This window comes from Canis aureus, chromosome 2 (assembly GCF_053574225.1).
Source record: "Canis aureus isolate CA01 chromosome 2, VMU_Caureus_v.1.0, whole genome shotgun sequence".
NCBI classification, from domain to species: domain Eukaryota; kingdom Metazoa; phylum Chordata; class Mammalia; order Carnivora; family Canidae; genus Canis; species Canis aureus.
The window spans coordinates 85,858,057-85,871,196 of NC_135612.1; the positions used below are offsets into that span (position 1 = coordinate 85,858,057).

Below are 13,140 nucleotides of genomic sequence, written 5' to 3' on the forward strand. Positions count from 1 at the left end.
GGTTACCCAAGGAGTCGAAAATGTATGTGTCAGGAAGGTAGTTGATTGCTTGATTTTGCATAACCTAATTGAGATTATTATTATTTTTAAATGTGGGTTTGTTGTGCTAATTAACTATAAACATATGGTATGTAAAACGCATGCTGCTAGGGTAAATTAATGTACCTCTAACATACATCCATATTTCATAGCTTCATCCACACAAATAAACGTCCTATGGAAGCGCTGTAAAGCAAACACAATTTTGCAAATTGCATATCACTAGTGGTAGAGCTGATACACCATTTTCCCATCATTATCTCTGACATTTCACTCACAATGATGATGAGAGGCATTTTCAAATAGAAAATTTCTCCCATGGAACTGATTAATGTGATGAAGTACTGTATAGAAATGAGGGAAAGCACAAAATCTCTGCGATTCTTAACTTTTAATTTTATCTATACGCAAATTTCTTCTGTGACATGAGACTGAAACTAGTTATAAGGAAACCACCAAGACTTTCAAGTCAACAGACATTTATTTTGCACCTACTATGTTCTAGGCATCCTGCTGGGAAACAAAGATGAAATAAGACAAGAGTACTTGTAGTTCGCTAACTCCTTCGGGATTGTGTTCTCCTTAGTTTCAGTGTATCAAAATATCGCCATCAGCCAACTTCCACCAGAGCCCTGTCAAAATATCTTCATTTCTGAACGTGAAACTAACCTCGAAAGACAGTTTTCTACACAGGAGGATTTTCTAAAAGATAGCTGTAAAAAAATAAAACCCAAAGCTCTACTTTCAACAATCTAGACAAATGTCCAACATTAGGGAGAAACAAGAGATCACAGCACGTTCACAGTGGAAGGGAAGTGAGGCCACCTAGTTCAGATACGGTAAGTACAGGACCTGAATGCCACCACACCCCCACCCGGCCCCTGTGGTGGACACCACTAATCCATCACACACCACTCCCTGCCACCAGGCCTGATACTCTCAACAAATTCTCTGGAAAGTCGCTACCAATTTATCAGGCTTACCACTAAAGCACTAAAAGTGGAACGTACCTGCCATCTCTTTCCTGATTCAATCACTTTATTTTATAGGTAAGGAAACAGAGACCAGGAGATACACTGACTTCTCCCAAGATTAAAGAGCCTCTAAAAGTCAGTGGGCTAGGACGCATACTTCTGACTCTGAGTCAGAATTTCTTATATTATCACATTCTTCCTTCCTACTCTGCCCTTAATAAAACTCTTGCTTTTCTAGGTCTTTGATGATTGTTTTATTCTGTACTCATCAAGTGCTTTATCACTGAAGAAGTCTACGTAATTTATATTTTATGAAGATCTGCAGCATTTCTACCTTCCTTTCACCTGAAAAGTATTTTGAAAAAAGAGATTTAGTGATTTGGGTTTGTTTGTTTGTTTCTGCATTGTGGTTTAGGGGGCTTATAATAATCTTAGGCAATGTGAGAAAGAAGGTCTAATCACAGTCTATGGCAAAAACCTGTGAAGGAGGACAAGAGACTTTCAAATTTTTCATTTGATGAAGACAGCTAATATTCAAAACAAAGAACTGCTACAAAACCAGGTTAAAATAACAAGAAAGAAAAGGAAGAAAATAAGTTTCAGAAAGGTTAATAATAATACATCCAGAGACATTTTCAAGGAAGAAAGAAAGAAGAAAAGAGAAAGAAAAATAGATTAGCAAGGTGAGGTACAACAAATAAGGTTTATAAACACAATAGGAGATATGGTACAATCAGTTTCTCCAACTGCGCATGCAATGGGCAGTAAGTGTTCTTATCTTTAGTAGAAAGATAAGATTTTTAGGAAAAATGAAGATTTGTTTCACAGCTTTTATTCTAGTTTTTCTTTTCAGAGTTTGGCTTTCTCTTTACTAAAAAAAAAAGACTGCTTTTCACCCTATTTGATATGGCCTATCTGATATGGCCTAGTTTGAAACTTTTTTCACCAATACACTGAATTGTATAATTATTTTTAATAAGCTTGGACCTTGGGACTATTTCTCAAAACTGAGACTCCAGTACTTCCCCAAGTTCCGTTCTAGTAACTCAGGCCATCAAAACAAGCCATGGCTGGTTTCTCCATATTAACCTCTCATCCACTCTACTCTGGATCTGCCTTTTTTTTTTTTTTTTTAAAGATTTTATTTATTTATTCATAGACACAGAGAGAGAGGGGCAGAGACACAGACAGAGGGAGAAGCAGGCTCCATGTAGGGAGCCCAATGTGGGACTCGATCCCGGGTCTCCATGATCACACCCAAGGCTGCAGGCAGCACCAAACTGCTGCGCCACCGAGGCTGCCCTGGATCTGCCTTTGCCTCCTCGCCATTTCAAGCTCTTGCCTGCAGCGAAATCTCATTTCTAAATGTACATAGGACAGTCTTCTGAGGGATCTTATGTTTTGCAATTTTAATGTTTCATATACTGTACCAAAACACAAAGAAACAAAAAAGCCCCAAAGAAGAGTTTTACCCCCCACTCAGAGACTATCTGAACGGTGACATTATGCCAATGGTCTCAACAATGCTGGGAGCACTTATCTTTAGTCTATTTTGTTGTGTGTCCGGGACTAGGCTATGCCTTTTCCTGTATTGTCTCACATAATTCCTAAAACCACATGAGGCAGATATATTATTATTCTGCTCATTTAGCAGGTCACATGACCTGCAGAGAATTAGATAAAATGTGTAGGCCTAACGAGTAAGTGGCAGAACCAGGATTAAAACCCAGTTCCTTTTCAACTCCAGAGTTCATGCTGTTTTTCATTCAAAATGTTTTAAGCACCTCCTCTGTGCCAGACATTGTACTAGAAGATTATTCACTGTCAAAGACAGCAGGCGCTCCTGCCAACTGTAGTTTATTCAGTTAACATCTTTAGGATATGTCTGCTATTTCAGCACTGCAAACCTCAATACGAGAAGTACCCCTCAGACAAGAAACAGAAAACCATGTGCTCTAATAATGAAAGTAAACCAGATTTGGGAAGAATTATGATCTAGACTTTGCCTAATGCAGAACTCAAGAAGTCAGGTTAAAATGACTTGTGCTATATACTTTGGAAAGGAACCTGTTATATACTTCAGTAGCCATAAAAATGTCCATTAAATTTGATAATGAAATTTTTGGAATTCTATTTCAGTTTTGGAAATTTATCTTAAGGAAGTTATATAAAATATGGAAAAATTATATGAATAAAAGATGTTTATGGTAGTGTTATTTATACTACTTTAAGGTAAAGCAACCTGTGTATCTAAGAAAAAAAAATATAACCTGCTAATCAAATAATATAATGTGATTAACAGTGGGCACTTGGGTGGCTCAGTCAGATTACTGTCTGCCTTTGGCTGGGGTCATGATTCCAGGGTTCTGGGATCAAGTCCCACATCGGGCTCCCTGCTCAGTAGAGAGCCTGCTTCTCCCTCTCCCTCTGCCTGCCACTCCCCCTGCTTGTGCTCTCTCTCTGTCAAATGAATAAATAAAATCTTTAAAAAAAAATAAGGTGTTTAAAAGCATAAAGACTATGGAGCTACATTTAAAACTGTACACTTGCATAAGACATAGTGAGGAAAGTAGAATTCGGATTCATCTGCTATGATTAAAAACCTACGTGTCAAATTATGATATTTGCTAGTTGGGGTGGAAGTAACACTGTTTCTTTCAGAGTCTCTAAATAATTTTCATAATGGTAAATGCCTTCAAGATTAGAAAGATTAGATCCAAGTGCTAGCTTGGAACAAGGAGTGGAGATATTTTCCGTGCCAGGGCTGAAAGCCTTCATAAAGGCAGTCCATTGCTCAGAAAGCTCAAGTAGCAAAGTGTTATTACAATAGAGGAAGCAGTGGCCACTCGGTGACCACACATGGTGATGGTGACAATGAGGTTAACTCCAAGGAAATGAATACAGGAAAGTGGACATTAAAGCAGAAGGAGTTGAGGGCAGAGACGGGAAGGAGAGCCGGTCAATTTTACCTTGAAATCAGCACACTCACCCACACAGACCTCAGCATCTCTGCTTCTCTGACACCCTGCCACCAAGGACACACCTCCCTTCAGAGCTCCTGGCATCCTCTGAGTGGCACAGTAGAGTGTACATGACATTCCACTGACCAGAAGAAGCGACTGACTTCTCTACAACCTCTGAACAAAACCCCTGTTCATAACAATAACCCTGGGGTACCATGGCATCTTCTGGTGATGGTAAAGGTCAGGTCAGTCTGTCTAAAACCTAGCTGCGCTGCAGGATCACCTGGGAAGCTTGGTAAAATGTGGCTTCTTGGGGCTTTACTCTCTTATTTTAATTTAGTAGGTTTATTTTGGTACCTAAGAATCTATATTTTTAGTAAACACCTTAAGAATTACCTTTAGGAACCTCGGGATTAATTTACATATGGTACAATTTTAGTGCTTAATATAGCCAGTAATATTTTCATTTACTAAAATTGATGGATAGTCTGATCAGAATATTTATGTAAGCGGAATATCCATTCGTCAACCACGTCAGAAAACAGAATTTTTACTATACCTGGTAATCCAGCATGCAGAAGCTTGGAAAAAACTGACGAATTCGGGATTCAAAAAAATAGGGGAAAATCCAGAATATGGGTAGTTCTTTGTGACTGCTATCTAATGGATCACAAAAAAGGAGAAGAAAATAAATTGTTATCTAAAAAAAATAAAACAGCTGTAACTGCAAACCCTCTAATATTAGGAGAAACTGCAAGTGTTTTCAATGCACTTAAATCATACAAAAGAAGAGAATGTTTACCAGAGTGTCATTTACAACTTGACCTTTCCCAAAAGTCAATGGAAATGTGCTTTTACAACTAAACACAGTTATAAGGGGTATATAAAAGCAATCCTTACATGCATATCACTATAGTCTAAGTAAAGGCAAAGATATAACCAATAAAGTGGGAAATGACAAGGAGCCTTGCTTGGAAGCCCCAAGGTCACTGTCATGCGGTGGCAAGAAGTATGGGCTAGAAGGCAGAAGGCCTTAGGTCAGGATCTCAGCTCTGCTACGACTCGTTATATCCATTTTCAGGGATGAGTCAATCTTTCCTGAAGCATGGGAGATTCTTAAAAAACAATCTTAGTCAAAAATAACCTTTATGACAGATACAAGATGTAGCTATTATGTAGCCCAATGCCAGGTACTTTCTATATATTACCTCCTTACAATAACCCCTAGAGTTAGGCATTAATAATCCCATTTTACAGACAGGGCAACTGATGCCATAAGATTTAAGGAATTTGTTCAAGTTCAGGCACCTATTAAGTGCCAGAACTCAAATTCAAGCCCACTGAGCACTTCGTTGCTTCCTCAATTAACACTGACCTTACCTGTTCTAATAAGTGGACTTAAGAACTGAAAATAAGTGGAACACTTAACACTATGAGTCATGTTTCAGATTTCTTTTGCATTCTCTCTCCAAAGCACACTATTCACATAGCACAATTAAAGGAGAAGCTTGATGACAAACTCCTGACACTCCTACAGTTTTTCAATTTGCAAGCGAGAAACTAAAAAAATGACTGTGCCAGCTAATTAGACAATTAATTAAATACTCTGAAGGCCTAAGGCACTTTTGAGCTGAATAATAACCCCCAGCCACTAACCCACCTCTATCTCTGTGGTATCTATTTGTCACAGATAATGACTCATGGCTAGCGCATACCCAGTCATCCTACCCAAACCATGGCACAGTTTAGAGCTCTGAGCCAGAGGCTGGGGGCCCTCTTGGAGCTCTGGACGAGACTTTAGGAACATGGAACGTAAGATCCATGAGGGCAGGAACATGTGTCCATCTAGTTCAGTACTCTATTTCCAGGACCTAAACAGTATCTGAACACAGGGGCCACGCAGTAAATATTTACTGAATAAATGACAACAGTGTACTGCTATTCCTCATAATGTTCCCTTACGTTCACCTATGAGTCATTTTGAAAACACATGATTAGAATAGTGCAAAGTGTAACATGCTAATGAAGTCTGCTACCTCCTCAAACAAGCCTGTTTCTAAAAACACAAGAACCCAAGACATGTATATTTTATCAGTGCTCTGATTCACTGAGCTCTGCTAATATTTGACAGGAAGTAGATACACAGATACATGTTTATTTTGCAGTAAGTAATAAATTACACACCTTCGCTTTGACCTTCTTTCCACATAGCAATTAACTTCTTGAATGTAACAGCCAGAGGTTCAACCAAGCCACCAAAAGGAGGATCTGTCACCATAATGACTCCCTCACCTTTATCTTCCTGTAAAAATGTTCTGCATACTTCAAGGGCAGCCTGGAACAAATAAAAATTCATTTTTAAATGAGGACTAGAGGGAGGCACTTCATCCTATTTGGAGAAGACATGAGGCTCGGTCCCACTGTTTCTACTGAAACTTCATCCATCCTGCCACCCCAGAGTCCCTCAGTGACATCCAGAAGCCTCTCTCATTCGGCCCCCATGAGATTTTATCTTTGGGTTCCTTGATAAGGGGTTTTTAAAATTGCAAATTCAAACACCATCACTATCAGAGGACTACACATTTCAAATGGTTAAATTAAAAAACTAAATTTAGTAACCTAGGAGAGAAAAACTCATTACCCATGAAGACTATCTAAAACGCTAAATTCAATCCCACAAACAGAAGCAGGGACTGAGCCAAACACTGGAGACACAAAGACAAATACGACCTATTTTTTTCCTGTCTGGTTTGTCCACCACCACAAGTTCAGGTTAATAAGAGCTACACGTTACCAGTTACCTCATACATGTTTTTGAGCACCAGGTACAGGACAGACATATTCGGACATGCACGGTGAGGAAATGAATGAAAGTCCACAAATAACAAAGCTTATCCAGGCCATGAAACCATGCAATTAACACATTTTCCCAACAGACTAACTGAAGTGTTTTTAGTAATTGTAAAATTAACATTACGCACTGTCTAGGATATTTATTATTTTCTGCTTTGGGAGAAGTTAATAAGAGATATACCTATAATACTAACTCCAGTCTACTGACTTTGTAGTCGTTTTCGAGTACTCATCTATAAAAAGCAAATCAACACAGTATACAAAATAGCCCGAGACTTTAAAGCTTAATGGCATTTTAAATTTTAATAAACCCATATGTACTTTATAATAAAATATATATTGTTCTTCCACTAAATCAATTTAGAAGACTCAATTGATGAGAGAAAAAAAAAACACAACACTCTAATCCCCTTTCCCTAGGAGAGTCTTTATTAACTTCCTACTGGAAGTCCTAGAGCAAGGGATGGCGTGTCAAGAAGGTTAATCATTTTTCAAGTGCTGCCTGGCACTTCCTTAACCTGCCTTCACAAACAAGGACTTAAAGTACAGACATTGTTATTGAAAAACTTCCAATTCCTTAGACTTAAAAGTAGGAAAAGAAAAATAAACAAGTAAACTAAACCTAGACTCTTGGCCAAATTAAAAAACCAATAGAGTATGTCTGTTTGCAGGTAAGAATCAATGGTGTGAGGTCCTGTCATGACCTGCTGAGGGTCCTAATGTTGACCACCTATAGAAACGGAGGCTTGCTTATGCCACCAGTGTTGACAGTACTTTAACTCTTCCCTTCATTTCAATCATCATTTTAAAAAGTGCTTGGTACTTTATTTTTCTTTTTAAAAGATTTATTTATTTATCTATTTATTTTAGAGAGCCCGCGAGTAGAAGGGAGGTGTAGGAGGCGAGGGAGAGAGAGAAGCAGACTCTCCGCTGAGCAGGGAACCTGATGCAGGGCTGGAAGCCAGGACCCTGGGACCATGATCTGAGCCAAAAGCAGACACTTAACCAACTAAGCCACCCAGGAGCCCCAAAATGCTTGGTACTTTAAATAACCATCCCCTATACATACTTCAACTTCCTTGACCATTAAGGCGTATGACATTTTCTATTACCTTAAAGACTGTATGATTTTCTATGAGAAAATCCTGTGCAGGGAGCTCCTGCTTTTTAATTCAGTGGGCTGTGAAGTGCTTGCTTATAGGCATCAATGGAGGCTTATGTCCCCCAAAGCGCCCTGCACACCTTCACAGGCCCCTGGTAGACGCTTAAATACTCAAGTGATTGATCAGTGTATGGTAAGGCTCCACTGAAAACCTTGACTCAGGAAGTAGGCAGAAAAAGGGCAGATAGTAAAATCATGCAAGACAACAGTTTTCTGTAGATCAATCTCTACAGTTGCAGTGCTATTTAAGGCTGCTCCTAAAATATAGAGAAAGGAAAACCTGGGCTAGATTATTTTCTTCTGGGAAAAATAAAGTGGAGCTCAGTCTTGGCAGCATATTCCAACCATTATTCTAGAAACTTATAAGGTAATTCCACAAGCTTTCAATAAAAGTTAAAAAGAATTTCCTAGGAAAAGGCTGATTACATGTTACATTCTTAAAATAGAAGCAACAGTCAGCTGTTAGGTATTCAAATGTCATTTTACTCTTATCTCACCATTATTGTTCAAGATAGAAAGCAAAATCATGGTATGGCATGAAAAACATAGAAGAATGAAATACAAAGCCAGGCCGGACCACAAGGTCATCTCTGACTTCTCATCCAGTACACGTACCACCAAATCTCGTTTCCATCTGTGAAATGACTATAGAATCCACCTCTCTCTTCCCCACAGCTACTGGCCTAGCTGAGAAGTCCACTGTGGTCTGTTGTCAAGTGAGTCTGCAATTCCTCTCTCTCTCCTTCACACTCATCTAATCGGTTCTCAAATCCTAGAGATTATCGACCACATAAGCCCTTTGGGAAACTGTGAAGTATGTCTAATTCTAACTGCTGCTTATTTCATATTTGCTTTCCACGGCTATCGCAGCTAAAAAATATATATCCCAATGCTGACTGAGGCTCATGGAAGGAGTACACCATTGGCTAGACTGGATCAGGAGACTCTTTTCCAATCCCAACCAACAATTCAGAATTTGTTTTCCTTGTCTGGATACACAGGTTTTTAGTTTTGCTTGGTTTTTGTCCTATTATTAGTTAATAACCTAAAACAACATATACTTCTACATGGCTCACAGTTTTTTAAAAAATTGATATACATGCATAGAAGGATATGTGCTTCTGGTAGTCTTGATCATCTCAAACAGTTGCAGCCAACTTCCTGTCAGGTATGATTACTTGGTTGGATATAGTTTTTATTTTATAATAGGACTGGCGAAGAGCTCAAACTAGAAGTATCAGCTCTGCTATGTTGTTTATTTATAGTGACATTACTAACAACGTATTATTGAAAGAAGCTACCCCTGCTATACATGGATGGTCTCCTCCATTATCAACATTCCCCACCAGGTGGTACATTTTCCACAACTAATGAACCTGCACTGACACATCATTATCACCCAGAGTTCACAGATTAGGGTTCACTTTCGACCCTGTCTAATTTTTAAGAATTAGTTTAATAAAACTATAAATCCCCTTAACTGCAACATGAAATTTACAAGGGAGGCAGACATCAAACAACTAACCACAGAATTATTTAATTACGGCATCATATAGCAACAAAGGAGAACCTGACTTTGGGGCTCAGAGGAGGCTGGAGAAAGTGACGTGGAGGAGAGCTCTAAAAGATGAGGTGAAGTTAACAAGGCAAAATGAGACTAGAAGGCAGAGGGAACAGCATGGGCAAAAGCCTTCATGATGGAAAAGCCAGTTCCAGGTGAAAGTCCTACATCCTGAACGTGAACATAACACCAGAGCATGGAACAATAAGATGGATGGCGACAGAGATCAGATAGGGCCAAGCCATTGGGGCCTCGGTAGGAAAGTGGGTCTGTATCCAAAAAGCGGTAAAAAGTCACAGAAGAAGAATAACACAATCACTTCTAGATGCTCAACACACACACAGTGGATGAAGAAAAATAAATACCAATAAATGGTGGAACAGCCATGATTTGATCTTGAAGAACTCTAAGCAAATAAGAAAGGAGGTACTCTTAAATTTGCTCTTCCACAATAAAAAGGATAACGGTCATAATTCTTACCTTTCCATCAAAGAAGTGATGGTTAAACATGTTATAATGGCAAAAGCTATCTTCCATATAAAACTGTGAATACCTGTAAAATAATTTATTACTGTAGTTATCTGTCCAGTTATGGCTATACAGTAAGTAAATACAAATTAAAATTTTAAACTATGAAATCACACCTTTAATAAATTAAGCAACTTCATCATTCCTTAGTTTTTTGAAATAAAGGATACTTTCCCCAAATCCCAGGGAGTCAGTGATAATGAATGGGTATCAAACTTAAATTATGTTCCCAATAAGCCAGTGAAAAAAACTACAGAAGACGCAAATATAAAATGTACAACGTACCTTCAGACCATAGAATTATACAGAAACAATGAGATTACTGATAGATTGTTATGCAATTTAAGTTCGAGATGGGTTGGCAATTAAAATACATCTCTCATACTTAATAATTTTAAGAAAAATACTGAATCAACATTTCTGCTCAACAGCTGTTAATTATCTTCTGTGGTTAACAAAAAAAATGTTTAATACAAAGCATTTCTTGTCTATTGCAGATTGATTCTATAAAATATGCTTCTCAATATATAAGAAAAATAAGTATGTACATTTCATATTTACTGAATTAGTGCCAGGAAAGAGAGATATTTATTTACTGACTGAACCATTTTATTCTTCTAACATCCTACTTTAAAATGCATCAGTAATGAATGAGGGATGCTTGGGTGGCTCACTGGTTGAGCATCTGCCTTTGGCTCAGGGTGTGATCTCGGAGTCTCAGGATCGAGTCCCACATCGGGCTCTCTGCATAGAGCCTGCCTCTCCTCCTTCTGCCTGTGTCTCTGCCTCTTTCTGTGTCTCTCATGAATAAATAAATGGAATATTAAAAAAAAAAAGTAATGAATGAGAGTACCAGCTTTGTGCATTAACATTTTATAAATTTTTGCTAATTTACTAAAAATTCATAGCACATTATGGTTTAAATTGGCATTTATTTGATTTCTTACAAGACTGAATTTTCTATACTCTTTAATTGTATTTGTATTATCTGTCTTTACATCTTTCCCATATTTATGTATATGGGTCTTGTTAGTTCTTGCTGAATTCTGAGTTTTTTGTATAATATAGAAACTTCTTTATTATGATAGAATTCTGAACTTCTAAAATTTTGCTATAAACAATTCACGTAAGAACCACACCACCCTTCTACAGAATTCATAACCTAGTGGAAAAAATCAGGGACCCATGCTGAGTTATACCACTTTTTTAACCAAATCATGAGAGTGGTACTTTGCTTCTACTTCTGCTCTGTCCTCCCTTACTGTTCATAACTGACTCACCCCCCAGTGGAAAGCCCTGCTTTATCCTCTCCCTATTACACCGTGGTTAAAATGGGCTCCAGGGGGCGCCTGGGTGGCTCAGCCAGTGAAGTGTCTGCCTTCCTTCTGCTCAGGTCAAGATCCAGTCCCATGTCAGGCACCCTGCTCAGAGGGGAGCCTGTTTCTCCCTCTCCCTCTGCCTCTTCCCCCCATCCTCACTCGTGTTCTCTCTTGCTCTCTCTCTCAAATAAATAAATAAAATCTTAAAAAAAATACAGGCTCTACAGTCAGTCTGGTTTCAAACACTGGGTCTCAGGGCTCCTGGGTGGCTTGGTCGGTTAGGCATCCCACTCTTGATTTTGGCTCAGGTCCTGAAATCAGGGTGGTGGGATCGAGCGAGACATAGGACTCCAAGCAGGTTCCCTGCTTGTCTCTCTGACGTCCCTCTCTGCTCCTCCCTGTGATCACTCTTGCTCGCTCACTCTCTCTCAAAATAAAATCTTTAAAAGAAAACACTAGTTGTGTCACTTATTACCTAAGTAAACTTGGTGAGTTATTTAACTTATCTGAGCCTGTTTTTCATCCACAAAATGGAATAAATAATAGTGTCTACTGCATAGAACTTAAGTGTAAGTGAAACGATGTATGTAAACTGCTTAATATAAAGGAGCTACATAGCATATACTGAAATGTTAGGCATTGCTATTTTAATAAATATCAGCTATAATGATTTATGTCTTAATGCCCCTCATATTAGGGAATTATGCTTATGTCCAACCAAAATTTCTCCTCCTGTAGTCTAAACCCATTTCTTCTTGTTCTGTAGAGACAGAAGAACAGCTGTTCATTCTAAGTACAATGTCCCTTAATATCATTTGAGACAGTACATCTGCTGATTCCATAAAACATAAATTTGCACTGAAAAAATAAGAGGTTTGGGTAACTGAAAAACATTCAAACTATGTATTTTAACCTGATGAACATTCCAAAAACTGTGGACAATGTCAATTATTAATAAACAAATGTCTTCCTAATAAACTAAATTCCAAATAACTGATAATACATAATATCAGTTATTTTATGTATAGGTATATCTCAATATTAGTACCACTGTGGATCAACTATCATTTGAGGATTTTCTTCTTTCTTGCATTGCTTTGTAACAAAAGAAAATACAATCCCTTTTAAAATATATTCCTACTCCCTTTTCACCTTTTTGTATTGCTTCTCAAAGACACAATAGTCATTTTTTAAAAATTAAAAACGAAAATTTTATTTACATAAAATTCAGCCTAGCACACTTGTCCAAATCATTCAGGGCAGCAGTGGGCAGAGTCAGAGAGAGAATAAAGCCAATATTTCAGCTCTGAGTTTCCATCAGATACAAACAAGGGAGCATAATTTTTCATATTTTAAATTATGAAAAATCACTGAACATTACCCTCTTAAAATGAAATTGGCCTCAAAGAATTATTCTCTCTATTGAATAAGGCAAACAAAACCAATCAGAAATGCATGCACTTGAAAACTGCAAAAGGACATTCATTTAATTTGGCCATTCATTCTCTTTAAATGAGAGTCAGTTACCAAGTGTGAAACATGCTCTATACACAGGAAATGTAATCAAGAGCTGAATAAAATTAGTCCATGAAATGAACCTAAGAAATTCATTTTTTTGATATAACTTTATTTGGATGATAGTTTGCCAAATAGAGCTTCACATCCTTCATGCTAAAATTGGAGCATTTAAAAATCCATCTTAGCAAATGTTAACTTCATATCTTAGACCACCCCCCCCCCC

General features: G+C 38.0%; 1 protein-coding gene across 5 annotated transcripts in view; it reads right to left on the minus strand.

The window, feature by feature from the left end:
- The window catches only part of ZCCHC4 (zinc finger CCHC-type containing 4), a 44,633-nt gene that overhangs the window by 10,514 nt on the left and 20,979 nt on the right, over positions 1-13,140 (minus strand). For all 5 annotated transcript variants that reach the window (XM_077880743.1, XM_077880767.1, XM_077880761.1 and 2 more), the window contains 3 exons: positions 10,033-10,105; positions 6,161-6,311; positions 4,536-4,636 (listed from right to left, as the gene is read on the minus strand). In XM_077880743.1, the coding sequence (XP_077736869.1) occupies positions 4,536-4,636; positions 6,161-6,311; positions 10,033-10,105 (325 nt within the window). The remainder of the gene's footprint in view (positions 1-4,535; positions 4,637-6,160; positions 6,312-10,032; positions 10,106-13,140) is intronic.